This window comes from Phyllobates terribilis, unplaced genomic scaffold, assembly GCF_046119375.1.
Source record: "Phyllobates terribilis strain yellow unplaced genomic scaffold, ASM4611937v1 Scaffold_2__4_contigs__length_985480577, whole genome shotgun sequence".
In the NCBI taxonomy this organism is placed as follows: Eukaryota; Metazoa; Chordata; class Amphibia; order Anura; family Dendrobatidae; genus Phyllobates; species Phyllobates terribilis.
The window spans coordinates 170,606,870-170,625,895 of NW_027362762.1; the positions used below are offsets into that span (position 1 = coordinate 170,606,870).

The 19,026-nt window shown below is 40.9% G+C and overlaps 1 protein-coding gene across 3 annotated transcripts in view; it reads left to right on the plus strand.

Moving 5' to 3' along the window:
• The window catches only part of AGAP2 (ArfGAP with GTPase domain, ankyrin repeat and PH domain 2), a 404,081-nt gene that overhangs the window by 270,243 nt on the left and 114,812 nt on the right, over positions 1-19,026 (plus strand). For all 3 annotated transcript variants that reach the window (XM_073663273.1, XM_073663271.1, XM_073663272.1), the window contains exons 2-3: positions 8,045-8,103; positions 13,775-13,862. In XM_073663273.1, the coding sequence (XP_073519374.1) occupies positions 8,045-8,103; positions 13,775-13,862 (147 nt within the window). The remainder of the gene's footprint in view (positions 1-8,044; positions 8,104-13,774; positions 13,863-19,026) is intronic.

The following is a 19,026-nucleotide window of genomic DNA, read 5'->3' on the forward strand; positions in this document are numbered from 1 at the left end:
CCATCCGTGCATGTGTCAAGCACACTCATGTTTATGGACCAATTCCTTCCCATCTTTCAAGGGAGAAAGCCATTATTCTTTTTCTTCAAGGTCAATAGATACATATTTTATCAGCCTGTATAGACTGTTCCCCTACTTAATATGCCATAAGAAGAGGCAGCAAAGTGTCAGGGAGGAAATTCACCTTTTCTTAAATTAATCATAATTTCTAAAGGTGACGGAAATGTTATTTAATCCGGGTTCAAATGAGAATCTCAAAGGTCATGAAGGCGCGTGATACACACACACTCATATATATAAAGTTGAAACCAGAAGTTTACATACACTATATAAAAAGACACATATGCATGTTTTTCTGGATATCTGACATTAAATCAGAATAAAACTTTCTCGTTTTAGATAAATTAGGATTACCATAATTTTTAATATTTGCCAAATGTCAGGATAATGAGAGAATGTTTTAAGGCATTTTTATTACTTACTGCAAAGTCAAAAGTTTACATACACTAAGATTACTATGCCTGTAAACAATTCTGGACTGCCCATATGATGATGTCATGTGTTTGGAACCTTCTGATAGTTTTTTTTGCAACATCTGCGTTAATTAGAGACACACATGTGGATGTATTTTAATGCACACCTGAAACACACTGCTTCTTTGTGTAGCATCATGGTAAAGTCTAAAGAAATCAGCCAAGATATCAGGAAGAGAATTGTGGACTTGCACAAGTCTGGCTCATCCTTGGGTGCAATTTCAAGATACCTGAAGGTGCCTCATTCATCTGTACAAACAATTATAAGCAAGTACAAACAAAATGGGAATGTCTAGCCATCATACCGCTCAGGAAAGAGACAGGTTCTGTGTCCCAGAGATGAATGTGCTTTGGTCCGACATATGCATATCATCCCACGGACAAAAGCAAAAGACCTTGTGAAGATGATGATGGAAGCTGCTAAGATTGTGTCAATATTCACAGTGAAACAAGTAAGGTATCACCATGGGCTGAAAGGACACTCTGCCAGGAAGAGGCCATTAATCCAAAAGAAACATAACAAAGCCAGATTAATGTTTGAAAATGCACACAGGAACAAAGACTTTCATTTTTGGAGACATGTCCTGTGATCTGATGAAACTAGAATTGAACGTTTTGGGCATAATGACCATCGTTATATTTGGAGGAAAAAGTGAGAAACTTGGAAGCCTAAGAACACCATCCCAACTAAGAAACACAGGGGTGGCAGCATCATGTTGTGGGGTTGTATTGCTGCAGGAAAGACTGGTGCACTTCACAAAATAGATGGCATCATGAGTAAAGAACATTATGTGGCAATACTGAAGCAACATCTCTGAAGTGGCTTAAGGAAAACAAAGTCAATGTTTTGGAGTGGCCATCACAAAGCCCTGATCTCACTCCTATTGAAAATTTATGGGCAAAGCTGAAAAGACAGGTGCATGCAAGGCGACCTACAAACCTGGATCAGTGACACCAGTTTTGTGAGGAGGAATGGGCCCAAATTCCGATCAACTATTGTGAGAAGCTTGTGGAAGGATATCCCAAACGTTTGACCCAAGTCATTCAGTTTAAGGGCAATGGTACCAAATACTAATGAAATGTACTGTATGTAAACTTTTGACTTTGCAGCAAGTAATAAAAATGCCTTAAAACATTCTCTCTCTCATTATTCTGGCATTTGGCAAATATTAAAAATTATGGTAATCCTAATTGACCTAAAACGGGGAAAGGTTTATTCTGACTTCATGTCAGATATTGAGAAAAACATGCATATGTGTCTTTTCATATACTGTGTGTAAACTTCTGGTTTCAACTGTGTATATATACAGTGGGGAAAAAAAGTATTTAGTCAGCCACCAATTGTGCAAGTTCTCCAACTTAAAAAGATGAGAGAGGCCTGTAATTAACATCATAGGTAGACCTCAACTATGAGAGACAAAATGAGAAAACAAATCCTGAAAATCACATTGTCTGATTTGGAAAGAATTTTTTTTCAAATTTTGGATTACCATAATTTTTAAGTGGGATAACTTGCACAATTGGTGGCTGACTAAATACTTTTTTGTACTGTATGTGTATATATATATATATATATATATATATATATATATATATATATATATATATACATATATATACATATATATATACATATATATATATACATATATATATACATATATGTCATAGTCAAGCTGCTTTGTGTCTATGCTCATTCATCTATTTCCCGGCCTCTCTTGGCATACATTTCTTGCTGTGGTGCATGGCAATTGAAAGATGCACCAAATTCATTAGGTGGCATGCGAGATGCTTTCACCAAATTTTTCATGTTTAGCTGGACACACGATCCAATAGTAGCTGCAGAGCGGAATAAAATGTGTTTTTTTATTTCTTTTATTTTGCCTCTCCATTGCAGAGATATTACCAATCAAAGTATTTGGTCCCTAATGAGTTAACATTTGTTAAGTACAAGTGGGTGTCATCAAATAGCAATTCAGACAGGGATAAGTCCATGCCCCGATTGAAAAGTATATATTAAAACCCACTTGAAGTGAACTAAAATTAACTCATTAGGTGCCAAATACTTTGATTGCTACTGTAATTAGTGATGAGCGAGTATGTCTCAATAACCCTTTCGGCTAGCATGCTCGGGTGCTTGCTGAGTATTTTGGCGTGCTCGGCATTTCTTTTGTCGCCGGCATGTGTCAAGGCTGTTAGACTAATGTGACACATGCAGGGGTTGCCTGTCAAACAGGCAAGACATACTCGCTCATCACTATTGCTAATATCTCCGCAACAGAGAGGCAAAATGTAAAAAACTAAATAAATAAAAGTTAAATTCTGCTCTGCAGCCACTATTACATTGTGTGTCCAGCCCAATATGAAACGTTTGGTGAAAGATCCTCTTTTAAATATTTTGGTCCATCAGACTCCAGCACTTCCCTCATTAAGAAGGAATGAACAGATTTCTACAGATTTAATTATAGATTTCTAATAGTGGACATGGACACGTATCTTCCCTCCATCCCATTTTTCAATTTAAGTTCTTGTTTGTGTATGATGTTGTGAGCGTTCCTGGGGAGTTTGGGGTCTGAGATTGAAAATATGGATTCAAAAATGTGATGAATTATTTTGATAGTAAAAGTTTATATAGTAGGATCAGCTGGAGCAGGAATCCAAAATTGTAATGCCTTCTTACTGAGTGGGTACCCGATGCCAACCATATGAAATGATCATCGGCCTACCCAACAGTTATATACTGTATGGCTTAATCATTTAATTGCATTTTACATTCATTTTACATAGCTGTATAGATCATACACTAAAATAAGATATATGTAAAATAACCAAAACAAATGATAGACCTTGGATGTCACCTACTTATTTGGCAATTTCAAATGTGGTTGTGCATTGCTCAACCTTAGGCCTCGTTCACACGTTCAGTTGTTGGTCAGTATTTTACCTCAGTATTTGTAAGCCAAAACCAGGAGTGGGTAATAAATACAGAGGTGATGACGTGTTTCTATTATATTTTTCCTCTGATTGTTCCACTCCTGATTTTGGCTTACAAATACTGAGGTAAAATACTGACCAAATACTAAACATGTGAATGTGGCCTTTTAGATCACCTTACCTTGTTACAGCTAGGACTCACGAGTGGATCCTTGTTTTTCTGCCTGCTTTCCATAGTTATTGAGCTCCTACTGCAGACTGATATGGTCCATACACTGGGAGTAGATGGGCAGTCAGAGAGATTTATAAGACCGTAGGTGATGACTCAGTTTCAGATAGCTGCATGAATGATAATATTTGTAAAGTAAAAACTACACATGAACAAATGGGATATTTCTGAAGGAAAACAAACGTTATCTTATAATATCAGAATTGTTCCTTAGAAGTGACCAAAACATTCTTGTAAGAGCTTATTCACACATATGAGCTGGTATCCAGGTAGCACATGGACTCATTGTCCCGATTCATCAAGATGTGAATTTTGAATGCTATTCGTTCATTAAAGAAGCCCTCCCATGAATATTTTTTTCATTAAATCTATGTATATATGCATGTAGTATAGTGTGAGTGTATTAATGTACTCACCTACTGCCGCTTTCTCCGGGAGTCACCGCAATTCATACTCTCCGGCTCACTCTATGCTCTATTCGTGAGCTGGAAGTCTCATTCACAGTGTACGTCTATAGTGCCTCGTTCTGACGCTCCATAAACTTACATTGTAAAAGCCACTTCTGGGTCACACAGAGCGCAGTGTGACTCGGACAGTCTACAGAGTGGTGATGTCACTCAGAAGAGGAGCAGAACTGCGCTGGATTCTGGAGAGAGCGGCAGTAGGTGAGTATATTAACACACACACTACACACCATACACATATACACACATTTAACTGTCCAATATTAAGAACGACGTGTTTCGACTGTACCAGTCTTAGCATGACTAAGACTGGTGCAGTCGAAACGCATCGTTCTTAATATTGGACACTTAGTGGTTGCTGATTTCCATATTTATAATTTTATTGGATTTTCATAAATAAAGTTTTTGGACATTTTATTTCCTGATCACTGGATATTTCTTCCTACTTTCCTAATAAATTTAACACATTTTTCAGCTGTCGTACGCCACAGCAAGAAATGTACGCCGGTCAGGTACTGGAGTACATTTTTCTGTTGTGATTTACTTTAATAAATTCTGATGAGTATGGCGGCCATGCTCAACCACACATATTCCTGGCCAAGCTTCACCCACTTTTCAAAGAGTTCATGGAGCTGGCCAACATAAAAAAAATTCTAGTGAAAACTGTTTGATAAATCAGGGCCTATGTGTCTTTTCACATGTTCTAGTTTTTGCAGACAAAGTCATGTATGATATAGAGCCCAGATTTGCCAATTCTAATGACAGCGTCTGCGATTCAACTGGTCACCACATGGATGCCATCCATGTTGTATCTATGTCCAGGCCTTTTCTAACACACATATGTGAATTCAGCCTAAGATATAAAACCTGTATGGCATTCTTCCTAGAACTGAAAATATTAATTTTGTCATTTTTGCAGTTTTGTGGCTTTCATGTTTGAGATTGGCACAGACGTTTTCATGTCTTAATGAGCCATGCCGAGGTCTTGTATTTGCCTTTGCGGAAAGTTTTCTGTTGCACTCCATTTCCTGGGTGATTTAATAAAGACCATAAGTCACTCTTGGGTATTTCTTGCAGACAGATCTCTTATTACCCATGTTTTTTTTTCTTTATGAGGTTGCTATAATCTGACCTTAGTGCTAATCGCTACAAGGAATAAATGAGAGTCCTTTTAGGCTATGTGCCCACGATGCAGAAATGCTCCGGATTTTTCCTGAGCGTTTCTGCATCTCCCCTTGGCAGAAAAAACGCATGCGGATTGTACATGCGGATTGTACATGCGTTTTTCCTGCCAGGGACAAGCGGATGTGAAGCGTTCTTCACATGCATTTCCGCATGCGGGTTGACAAGCGCTTTCCAAGCGATTTTAGCATCACTTGGAAAGTGCTTGTCAACTTGGTCACACTATATAAATCCATGCAAAAGGCATGGATTTATATAGTGTGACCCCAAAGAATGGTTAAAAATAAAAAAAATAAATCTATACTTACCTTCCAATGGCCCCCGGAGTCTTGCTTCACCATCCTGGCTGCCGGCAGATTGCGGTACACTGAAGGACCTGCCGACGTCAGCATCGCGTGACCCGTCACATGACTATGACGTCAGCGCAGGTCCTTCAGTTCATCGCGAGCTGCTGGCAAGGGAGGACGAGTGCATCGGGGCCGTCAGAAGGTAAATATAACATATATATTTTTTTTTTTTTACAGTTTCTATGGTACCCGGGTCCGGAGGAGAGTCTCTTGTCCTCCACATCCGGGTACCGTCCGCACATTGGAACGCATGGAATGTGCATCTACATATACAGTGATGCGGGATCCATGCGTTCCAATGCAAGTCAATGGCGGCGAAAACGCATCGCTTCCGCAAAATAATTGGTAGTGCTCCTTTTTTTTCCGCAATGATAATCCGCAGCGGAAATTTCCGCAGCATGTGCACAGCACATGCGGATTATCATTGGGGAACATGGCAGGCCTTCTACCATGCGTTTTTTAAGCATTTCTGCAGCGCTTTTGCCGCTGCGGAAACGCTTAAAAAACGCATCGTGGGCACCCAGCCTTATTCTTTCCTTTGTAAGTCATGTGATGCAAGAGTACAAAGAAATATAAAGAAGACACTTTCTGTAAAGAATGTCTTCTAGCAAAATATAAAATTCAGTTTGAAACATTTATTTTTACTGGAAAGTTAACAGTGTATCACTTATTCTGTTATTATATAGCTGTAATTGCCTAAACTGTGTCAGAGGACAATGGGTCTTAGGGTTTTGATGAGCTGAAGTTTTCTAAATATCCCTGCACAGTGACATAATTAAAAAAATCTTGATCTTGTTTATATGTATTTTTAAGTTCAATTACTGGCACATATTAACATACTGTACAGGACCATTGCTAGTAAAATTCATAGTGCAAAAACATCTTAATTAAATGCAAGGTATAATACACAATAAACCTATAAGTAAAGTGAATCTATCAGTAGTGTTAACCCTCCTGAGCGGTCTATATGGGCATTTAGCTCATAAAAAGTTGAATAAAATTATATCTTGTATCTACGATCTGATGTTTTATTTCAGAGAAATCCATGTTTTTCTTATATGTAAATGACCTGTTAAAATCTATGGGCCGGGCCTGATCTCCCCAAGACTCTGCCTCCTAGGATTATTTTACATGAAAAGATACGTTACCAGTGTGATGTTCAATTGTCGCTCTCTACTCTCCTGATCTCACTGCAGAGCTGGGTGTTATTATACCGGACACATCTGCAGGTTCCTCTTAGCTTCAGCTTCCATCTCACAGGCAGAAAGGGCTGCAATACAGCAGAGCTGTGAGAGCTGCAGCTGCTAACGTGTTTGTTATGAGACAAGGTTAAGTTCTACTGTTCTGTGTTAGTTACATGTCTCACACTGGTATCTCCTCCTTTCATTTAATATAATCTCTGAAGGCAGATTCTCAGGGAGAGATATGATATGTCCGACCCATAGCACTGAACAGCACATTTACATATAGGAGAAACAGGGATTTCTCTGAAGTAAGACATCGGATCGCAGATATCAATGTATCATTTTATTCAGCTTCCTATGACCTACATGCCCATGTAGACCGCTTAGGACTGTTGATCTTAATGATTACCTTTAAGAAAAAGTTTTAGGCAGGTGTTGTAAAAATGCTGCAAACTAAGATTGCTTTCAAAAACAGAAGTGTAAATAGTTTATTTTAATCAATTAACAAAATGGAAAGTGAATGAATAAAAGAGAAATCTAAATTAAATTAGTATTTGGGTGACCTCTCTTTGATTTCAAAACAGCATCAAAACATAAATTCTAGATATACTTGCACACAGTTTTTGAAGGAACTCTGCAGGGACGTTGTTCCAAACATCTTGGATAACTATGGTAATCAAGATCTTCTGTAGATGTAGGCTTTTGCAAATCTTCTGTTTTCTCATGTAATCCAAGACAGACTCGATAATATTGAGATCAGGGCTCTGTTGGGGCCATTTCATCAAATTCTGGATTTGTGTTATGTTTTAAGCTAAAGATGTTTTTTCATGACATTGGCTGTATGTTTTGGCTCATTACCCTGCTACAGAATGAATTTGATGCATGCCTAAAACGTATTACATGCATATCGGTATATCTGATGTTTTAGAGGTCATGCTCAGAGGATTATTTCCAAGATAGTAAGCTATCCGCAGAGCCCCATTCTTGGCATCACTGGGGGTACCAGCAATCAAGCCCCCAGTGAATAGTAAGTTATGCCACATAATAATATTAGGATACCCTACGACCTTGGGAAAACCCTTTTATGTTATAGCAGATACTTCATGATGCTAAAGTCCTTCTACAACATGTTATTATAAAACATTAATTAATTTTCTTTTTTTTCCCGCAGAATGTGTTATAAACAGCCAGGAATGGACTCTCAGTCGCACCACACCAGAAATACGAGTGGTAAGTCTTTTATTCTTTTTTTCACCTACAGTGTAATGTTCTTGTTTTTCTCAGTAGGTTATTAACACTTGTTTAAGTTTCAATGGGTTCTCCGGGAAAAGAAAAAAATGTAATTACTAAACTAAGTGTCATTCTAAAATCGGGAGTTATTTACAATAAATTAAAGTGGCTGCCATCTTGTTACACTGATAACAAACTGTCCTAGAATATTCACAAGACTAGTGTCCGTGAGAATGTGCACTTAGAAACTCTGCCTTCCCCCATGCAGTCCACCATGTCACCATATCATTCTGATCTAATACTGAAGATATCAGGGGTACTGAGGTAAGAAGAATCTGCTCACACTGCTGTCCTCTCTGTCTGTCTGATCTAATACTGAAGACACCAGGGGTACTGAGGTAAGAAGAATCTGCTCATACTGCTGTCATCCCTGTCTTTCTGATCTAATACTTGAGATATCAGGGTTTCTGAGGTAATAAGGTGCTGCTCATATGGTTGTCTATCCTGTCTTTCTCATCTAATACTGGAGATATCTGGGTGCTGAGGTAAGAAGAGGCTGCTCACATGTCTGCCCAACTTCTCTCTGATCTAATACTGGAGATACCAGGTGTGCTAAAGTTAGAAGAGGCTGCTCACACTGCTGTCCACCCTGTCGTTCTGAATGTTGAGCAGCTATGGTGAGATAGTCACAGTACGTTGTTTTGTGTTATTTCCAGGTGAATGCAGTCGAGCTTACTGCACGAGGTCATAGGCTTCTGTCCTATAACCATTCTAGGATATGTTTCTGTCAGTTTAACAAGACAGCAGCCATTTTGATTTAGTGATTAGTTTTTGAGAAAAAAAAAGTGTGATTTTATAATTAAATACATTTAACAATTTAGTTTTAATTACATCTCCTTTATGTTTTTTCTATTCCCAGAAAACCCCTACAACAAGAGTATTCAGGATATATGCTATGCTTTTGCTTGTGTGGTCACAGTTTATGAAGTTCTGATATGCTTTGTTAAGTGCATGATTTCAAATGTGGGGTTACTCTTCCAGTATCGGAAACCTATGGATTTCCTCTACAACACCAGCCATATAGGGTCGTTTATTGCAATATACCACAGATTAAATAATCAGATTTATAGATCCTGTATACTGTATACAATATACAAATTCTCCCAATCTTGTCCAGGTCATATTATGGCAATTATTTATCATCATACTTACATAGATCCTTACAAATTATGTTTTGCGGCTTGATCATAACCAATAATCATAATTGATATAATGAATAAAAATAATGTAGAGACATAACCTTGAAACCTCAATCCTGTGCATCTAAAAACATTATTATCTATTAATTGTGATGAGGTTAATAATGTCTGCCCAATGAGGACATGTCCGAATAATTACTTTATAAAAGATCGTGGAAGTCAGGGTTTATTAAACCATCAAAGGAACCTGGCAGGTCAGTTGCCTGTTATTTGGGGCTGATTCACCCAACCATATGAAAGATCAACCACATTGCTTCATGAAATAACAGTGGTATTTTCACCCATATTGAATTTGGTAAACTTTGTCATATTACGATTGTTTTTTTCTTTGAAATCCGTGTTGAATCTGTATTGAATCTCATTTTTCAACTTCTCAAAAATTCTAAGAAACCATAAAAACAAAATGATTTTGTCCCTAGTTACAAAGAATCTGCTGAGCAGGAAGAGTTCAATAATATCACAATATGCAGGCCCCCACCACCTCCATCCGTTGATTGACAGTTTTTTCATTCTTGTGATGCAGAAATCTGTCAATCAATGGGGGGAGAAAAAGGAACAAGAGAACCTGTATAGTGTGAATTTCATTGGACTCTTCCTGCACACACAGACTCTTTGCTGACCACATGCTGCAAAGATTAAAGGGAGACGGCCTTCACAAAATGACGTTCAAGCCAAGCAAGGTGCTCGGTGCAGTTAGCTGGCTGGCAGACTAGTGCATCTTCCCATCTTCTTGACTTCCATCCACGTCCACCCCACTTATTTGATTGACAGCGCTAGCTTTTTAGGAGCCAGAGGAAGGTGGCAATAGAGCCTGCACATGTCAACATGATTTGAACAGGGCACATGTCAACTGATTCATACAGCTGATATGTGCCCACAACAGCCGTGGGTGGAATCACGATCCATCCGTGGCTGTTAACTAGTTAAATGTTGCTGTCAATCTCTGAAAGCGGCATTTAACTCACACAAACTGAATGCGCGTCACTTACCCTGCCCATTGGTGACCCCGTCACATAATTATGGGTCACCGATAGGTTGGCATCACAACCCGAGGTCTGCAGCAGACACCTGTGGTTATCATGGCCAGATTGCTATGAGAGCCGCCCAGTGGTCGGCGCTCATAGCAAGTGAGCAAATCTGCTACATACAGGTGATCTGCTCATCGCCTGTATGTAGCAGAGCCAATCAGGCAAGTGCTGCTTCTAGTCTCCCATGGAGACTATTGAAGCAAACAAAACGTAAAAAAATATATATTTTTAAAAATATTAAAAAAATATATAAAAGTTTAAATCACCCCCCTTTCGCCCCATTCAAAATCAAACAATAAAAAAAAAAAAACACACATACACATATTTGGTATCGCCGAGTTCAGAATCGCCCGATTTATCAATATAAAAAAATAATCTGATCGGTAAACGGCATAACGATAAAAAAATTCTAAACAGCAGAATTATGTTTTTTTTTGGCCGCTGCAACATTGAAATAAAATGCAAAAATGGGCAATCAAAACATCGTATCTACCCCAAAATGGTATCAATAAAAATTTCAGCTTGGTGCGCAAAAAATAAGCCCTAACTAGGCCCCACCCCAGATCCTGAAAAATGGAAACGCTACGGGTCTCGGAAAATGGTGCCATTTTTTTTTTTTATCAAACTTTGGATTTTTTTTTCACCACTTAAATAAAAAGAACCTATACATGTTTGGTGTCTATGAGCTCGTAATGACCTGGAGAATAATAATGGCCAGTCAGTTTTAGCATTAAGTGAGCGCGGTAAGAAAAAAAAACAAACTGTGGAATTGCACTTTTTTTGCAATTTCACCGCACTTGGAATTTTTTCCCTGTTTTCCAGTACATGATATGGTAAAACCAGTGATGTCGTTCAAAAGTACAACTTGTCCCGCAAAAAATAAGCCCTCACACGGCCATATTGACAGAAAAATAAAGAAGTTATGGCTCTGGGAACAAGAGGAGCAAAAAACGAAAAAGCAAAAACGGAAAATGCTCCGGTCATGAAGGGGTTAAGGCCACGGCCCCACTGTCAGTATTTGGTCAGTATTCGGTCAATATTTTTTTAGGAATGGGAGCCAAAACCAGGAGTGGGTGATAAATGCAGAATTTATGCACTTGTTTCTATTATACCTTTTCTCTGATTGTTCCTCACCTGGTGTTGGCTCCCACTCCTGAGAAAAAATACTGACCTGCTTCCTATTTTACCAATCTCCGCACTACTAGATGCATTATGTAAAATAGGAGGCAGGTCACTGAACGATCAGTGAGTGGTCATAAGAGCATATAGATGAATATATAAGCAGAGCACCAGATAGAGCACACCCCGCAGGCCCACCCCTAAGCACGAGCATATCATTATCTCCAAACTGAAAGTAAAGCTTACACAAGAACCACAGGATGGATTTAATCAACCAAGGTATCATTTTAATCAGTGTAATGTTGCCCACCTGACAGTGTATGTAGTTTACTGAGCACAATCCTGCTGACAGGTGTGCTTTAAAGCATGAGGGAAAGACACCAGTTGTTAGTGATAGGTTGAAGAGATGGGTTTGGGTTGAGGTAAAGACTGTGGTGAAGTTTGGGATGAGGTGGGATGGGATTGGGTCGAGTGGACAGGTGGTGAGATGTGATCTTGAGAGTAGAGCAGAAAATTGATCTTCCGTGATGGCGGAGAAGCTGGTTTTAGAGGAGGAGGACTGAGTAGTTATGGGGAGGGGCTCTGGGCATTGTAGGCCAAAACTTTCTTGTTATCAATCTTCTGCTTGAAGAATGAGGCAAAATCTTCGGCTGAGATGAAAGGAGAGGGAGGAGGCGCTGGGGGATGGAGGAGAGAATTGAAAGTGTTGAATAGCTGTTTAGGGTTGTGAGACAGGGAGGATATGAGAGATGAGAAGTATGTTTGCTTTGCTGCAGTGAGTGTGGACTTGAAGGTAGTGAGGGACTGTTAGAATGCGATGAAATGGTCATTGGAGTGGGATCTTTTCCATCTCCGCTCAGCAACCCTGGAAGCTCATCTCAGTTGTTTGGTCAGGCTGGTGTGTGCCAGGGTTGCCTGTTGATTTTAAAAGTTTTGGTATGTGTGAGGGGGGGGTGACTGAATCGAGAGCTGCAGCTATTGTGGTGTCATATAGAGCGACAGCAGCATCTGCATTGTGTAAAAAACTGATGTGTGTAAGAGGGAGAAGGGATTCAGAGAGTGAGTGTAGATCAAGGTGTTTAAGATTTCCACAAGGGTGTGCAGGATTGTGGAGTGGGGGTTGTGGACTTGGAGAGGAGAGGGAAGAGAATGTAAGTAGGTTGTGGTCAGAAAGAGGGAGAGGTGAGTTAGAGAGGTTAGATAGGGAACAGAGGCGGGTGAAGATGAGGTTCAGAGTGTGGCCATATTTGTCAGTGGCTGCGGAAGACCATTGAGTGAGGCCAAAAGAGGAAGTGAGAGATAGAAGCTTAGTGACAGCTGAGAGGAAATTGTCAATGGGGAGGTTGAAGTCACCCATGATCACAGTGGGGATGTCAGCGATAAGGAAATGAAGCAGCCAGGTGGTAAAGTGGTCGAAGAAGGTGGTGGTTGACCCTGGGGGCAGTATATGACAGCCAGCTGGAGGTTGAAGGGGGAGTAGATGCGCACACAGTGCACCTCAAAAGAAGGAAGTGTAATAAAGCATAATAAAAACAACAAATATGATTATCCCTGCAACAGAGTTATGCAGCGCAAAATAGGAAAAAATCACCAGAATGAGGGGAACTCAGGGATTTTCTCAATGTATTTTGCTCAATTTTTTGTGAAAGGGACATGTTCTCTTTAAAGTTACTTAATCTTTATCTATTTGAAAAAAAACAATCTGAATTTTTAATGCAACATTATTGAGCTAAAATTATTTCAAGGAGACATCTAGAGTTGCATGGGGCTCCTGCTGGATTTGAAACTCAACACATTTGGAGATATGATGCAAGAAGAATAATGATACACGCGTGCAAAACACATATTGATATCATTATCAGTGGTTGCGTGAGATCTGATTTCTATGTAAAGATGACAAATGGTTATGAAGTATTGCTCAATAAGTACTTTAATATAGTACACTTATGAGGTATTCCTTGGTATCCCCTGACTGGAGAAACAATTATCTCCTACAATTTCCTTTTGAGAAGACCCTTTAACCAGCCACATCTTACTGTACATGGCTCTACAAATGCTCATGTATGAAACTTTGTAACAGATCCCATTATAGAGCCCCATGTAATTCCATATTACATCTCCATTATTTTTTTAGGGTCTTCAATAAGTACCTGTGTCCTATACTCTTAAAGTTGAGTAAAACATTGAAACAAAAATGTACAATGGAATTAATCCAATTTAGTGTCAAATATTTATTTTAGTAACACATATTTTTCTCGCTTATAGGGTGTTGTTGGTAACATTAAAAGTGGAAAATCTTCTCTTGTTCACCGATTTGTTACTGGATCCTATCTGGCACTAGAAGCACCAGAAAGTAAGTTGTATTTACTCTATGTATGTACAAAATAGCTACTATCCATGTACTTTTAGGAGATGTTATCAACTTGATTAACATTTCATATGTTCCCCTATGCTTGCTGTTAATGTATTTTAGATCCATGTTACTTATACATTTGTATTATATGGTTAGATTACAGTATACAATAGCTGAAAAAGTGGTTATCTGAAGTCCTCACTTACAGGGCCCATCTCTTATGATTATTATTATTTATTATTATAGCCCCATTTATTCCATGTCGCTTTATGTGTGAAATTGGTATACATAATAAAAACAAGTACAATAATCTTAAACAATAGAGGTCAGCGACTGGTTCAGGAGGAGAAAGGACCCTGCACGCGAGGGCTCACAATCTACAAAGGATGGGTGAAAATACAGTAGGTGGGAGTAGAGCTAGTTGTGCAGCAAATGGTGGAGCGAGGGATACTGCAGGTTGTAGGCTTGTTGGAAGAGGTGGGTCTTCAGGTTCCTTTTGAAGGTTTCCACGATAGGCGAGAGTCTGATATGTTGGGGTAAAGAGTTCCAGAGTAGGGGAGATGCACAGGAGAAATCTTGTATGGATTGTAGGAAGAGGAGCTAAGAGGGGAGAAGAGAAGCAGATCTTGTGAGGATCGGAGGTTGCGTGCAGGTAGGCACTGGGAGACTAGGTTACTGAAGTATGGAGGAGACAGGTTGTGGATGGCTTTGTATGTCATGGTTAGTGTTTTGAACTGGAGTCTCTGGGCAATGGGGAGCCAGTGCAGGGATTGACAGAGAGGAGAGGCCAGAGAATAGCGGGGGGACAGGTGGATTAGTCGGTCAGCAGAGTTTAGGATAGATTGGAGGGGTGTGAGAGTGTTAGAGGGGGAGGCCACAGAGCAGGAGGTTGCAATAGTCGAGGAGGGAGATGATAAGGGCATGGACTAGGGTTTTTGCAGATTCGTGGTTGAGGAATGTGTGGATCCAGGAGATATTTTTGAGTTGGAGTCGGCAGGAAGTGGAAAGGGCTTGGATATGTGGTTTGAAGGAGAGATCAGAGTCCACGATTACCCCTTATAACTTTGAATGAGGCGTCATGCATTTGGGTGTAATGAGTAATAATATGGTCCTCCTTGTTGTCTCTGTGCCTTTTGTATGTCTCCTATTTAAAAATAATTTTACTCTTCTAATATGTTGCAGTCATCATATTATATGTGTACATTCAATTGCTCATTTGCCTTTCTACCCAGTTAATTCTTCTCTTTTCTCTTTTTCTGCTCCATGTAGAAACAGTAAGGCTGTGTGCCCACGTAGCATTTTTCAAGCGTATATGCTGCGGAATTTCCGCAGCGTAAACGCTTGAAAAACGCATGTATATCCGCACCCCATGGTCCCCAATGGCATTCCGCAATGTCAATGCCCATGCTGCGGATTTTTCCGCAGCGTATATGCTACGGTCAAAAATCCGCAGCATGTTCATTAATTTTGCGGAAGCGCAGCGGAATCAATGTGCGGATGGTACCCAAGTCTGGATGAGAGGAGACTCTCATCCAGACCTGGGTACCAAAGAACCTGTAAAAAAAAGAATAAAATAAAGTTTATACTTATCTTCTGATGTTTTCCCTCCGTCGCGCTGTTGTCTGAAGGACCTGCCACGTCATTGAGTCATGTGACCCACCACATGACTCAATGACGTCACCGCAGGTCCTGCACACAACAGCGTGAGCCGCTCAAGCCTCCGGACGGGGCAGAGAATGCATCAGAAGGTGAGTATAAAGTTTATTTTTTTATTTTTTACCATTCTGAACAAGTTGTCAAGCACTTTTCCAAGTGATGCTTGGAGAAGTGCTTGATAACCCGCATGCGGAAATGCATGCAAAGACGCCTCACAAACGCTTCTACCTGGCGGGAAAACCGCATGTAATATCCGCATGCGATTTTCCCGCCAGGGAGAAGCGTAAAAAATATGCTTCAGGTCCGCAACGTGGGCACATAGCCTTAGTCTCTTTTCCCTGCATGAGTCATCCCCTTCAACTCCTGACCCAGCTGTTCCACTGCTCCCCCTGCCAGGGACTTTTGCAGTGATGACTCATGCAAGGAAAAGAGACTTCCTGTTTTCTGCATTCAGTGATTCAGCTAGTCAGTTTTTAATCACATGATGTCATAGACCTAATGGAAAAGAGGAGAATTATCTGGGTAGGAAGGCAAAATGAGTAATTGTAAGTACTACTGTATATAATATGATGACTGCAATATATTAAGAGGATAAACATTTTGATGGGAGCGCTTCTTTAATAAAGAAGCACGCAGAGGTTATTTTCTACTTGATTGCATATGACGTACTCCATCAGATACCAGATGCTATTTTACAGGCATTTCTTCAACTGGAGAATATCCCTAAATATTTTAGATTATGGTGGTACCATATTTCAGCACACAAAGAGCTAACTGCACTAGCGTATGCTACAGGTCCATGGGACTAAGTGTGCCACCACTTAGGCCAACAGATGACCCTGCTGTAAGCATAATGAAAATAATAAAAAAAGGGTACTAGTGATACATTATGTATTTGTCCACCATTTCTTCCAAAAACCCATAACAAAGCAGTCCCAAAACTATGATCATATACTGGGCTGATTAGTGAAAGCACAGTATGAGTACCCCGTAAACACATGGCATGAACCTCCTTTGATATACATAGTTCAGAGTATATGGAGCTAGTATGAAGGTGTTAACATGACAAAATATGCTATACGTTCAGAGCTATGCCAGGTGAGCCAGCTTTTTCGATGAGCATTAATGTATACTATCTAGTTCAATCATTTCCCAGTTTCTCTATAAGCCTCCCACACACATACTCTGCTGGGTTCTTTGTGTGCTGTTGCTTAAAGTAGCAAAAAGCTTTATGTTTTGTCAGCATGAAAAAAAATAGCTTTTGCCAAGCCATAAAAGAACATCTCTTACTCAGAACGTTAGAAAGGAAGGAATTCAAAAAAGTAAATTAATCACCTCTGCGTAGGCTCCCAGCTGGAAAAATTCTGTACTTTTACTGGGGAATAGATAGGATTTTTACATGTTTGCTGTATTCTACTTATTCCTCATTAAAGAGGTTTTCCGCCCTTTTCTTTAACTTGATAAATAACTCAAATGTGCTTAAAAAAATGTGAGCATATACTCATCTATCAAACCCCTGCTGCTCCTGTGTCTTGCTGGCTGTGTCCACTGCTGGTCTCCATCTCTTCTGTCGTGATTGGCACTTGATCTATGTAGCCAAATGCTGTAGCCATTGATTGATTGATTGGCTTCAGTGGTCTCGTGCTGAAACAGCAGAAGACTAGGAGAGGAAACTATAGGGGAACATGGCCAATGCAATGGCAGGACGAAAGTGTGGAAGAACATTTGTTAAGGTTTACTCACATAACCATGTGCACAAAGTACTCTACAAATAGAAGCCCCCCTGTTCATACATGTGGACCTGTTTTTTGACACTTATATGAAATATGAAAATGCGATTTAAACATTAGGGCCTGATTCATCAAGTCCAATGATTTCCTATGGGACGTGGCTTAGTCAGACCCTCCTGATTCATGAAGAGGTGCACGCCTCCGTGCACTACGCCAGAAATCTAACTCCAGTAGTGGACTGGACTAAGATTTCTGGTGTATGGAGCATGAATTAGACAAGCTTTGGCTTCACACCCCTACTGCGCCCTTGTCCCACCCCAGCTCTCCCCAATTTGAAGGAGCTGGGAGACACTGATGCAAAAATGCCAAAGCCGCAAAATTTTGGTGTTACTATGAGTTGTGCCCAAATTTTTGTGACTTTTCAAAGCAGTTTATGACGCGCCCCTGGGCCTGCTGTGTCGCGCAGCGTCTCGCGCACAGGGGCTTACCCGGAACCGGATCAGATGAGGGTTGTAGTCTCCGAGTGGCGGGGACCCGGTCCGTGCCCAGGGAGTCAGCTCAGTGTGTGGCAGTCTTGATAGATGTTATTTGAGTGTCGACTACGCCACCCGTTGATTTGCAGCTATGGAGCTGCCGCTGCAGGGCAGACCGCTGAGGCCGGTGTAGAATTGTGCAGCGTGATTGTATAACCCCCAACGGGAGGGGTATGGCCTCAGGGCAGCCGACGTGGAAGATGAGGGTAGCAGGAACCACTCAGAGACGGTGCGGTGTAATTCAGGGTCTTTACTGGTAACAACGATAGACCCTCCCGGAGTACTTGCTAGCGAACGGGGCCTGGTCAGTCCTTGAGCAGATGGGATCTCCCCTGGCCAGGCGGAGTTGTAGGCCTCCCAAACTGACTGTACTCTTCTGGCTACCTTGCTAGAAGCGGATATAAGTAGCCCACGTCCCTGAGTGTACCGTGTGGTGCTCACCCGTATGGCCGGTGACTCGGGGCCTTCTAATGGCTTCCGCTCCACGATGGCGGCGCTGGTCCCACGCGTGTGACCGTGCCTTCGGGTTTCTGGGCCTGAGGACCTGAAATCCCCTGCCGGTCGGCTTCCGCTGCTGGGTAAGAGTTAGTCCCCACAGCCTCGGACACCGGGTCCGGTAAGAAAGCTTCTCAGTCAGGGCGAGCTCTGCAGCTGCCAGCCCCTGACTTGTAGTAGTATTGCTCCCACTGAGCTTCTGCTGTTTCTTCCTGTGACTGTTTCTTGCCTCTACTCTCCTTGACTGACTAACCCTGCTTCAGCCCCGGGTTTATATAGGGGAAGGTCTTCCCCTCCCAAGACTGGGCAGGAGGTGTGGCATGCACAGGATCCCTGGCCAAGAGACCTCCCACCTGCTCTCAGACATAACATTGCTTGTTACTGTGGAAACCAGACCCCTGGGGTGCCACATTCCCCCCTAGTGAAATTTAGTACTCCGGGACTAAACATATTTTAGAAAAACATAACAAGATATAACAATAACAATACAATAAAGAAACACATAAAGGTGGTCACGGCATGTCCGTAACCGGGTGTAGTCTTTGAAGAAAAGCAAGGTGTCCATTTCACCAAAACAGGGAGACGTAACCAGGTAGGGGTTTGTCCTGCCCCGAGTCCTTAACAGTCTTTAGTCCGTCCTGGGTTACGCTCCAACTATGTACAAAGGATTCCCGGTAAATCCACCAAGGACTCCTACAAATAACTAGAAACACAAAATTATACACAAGCAACAATACACAGGTAAACATA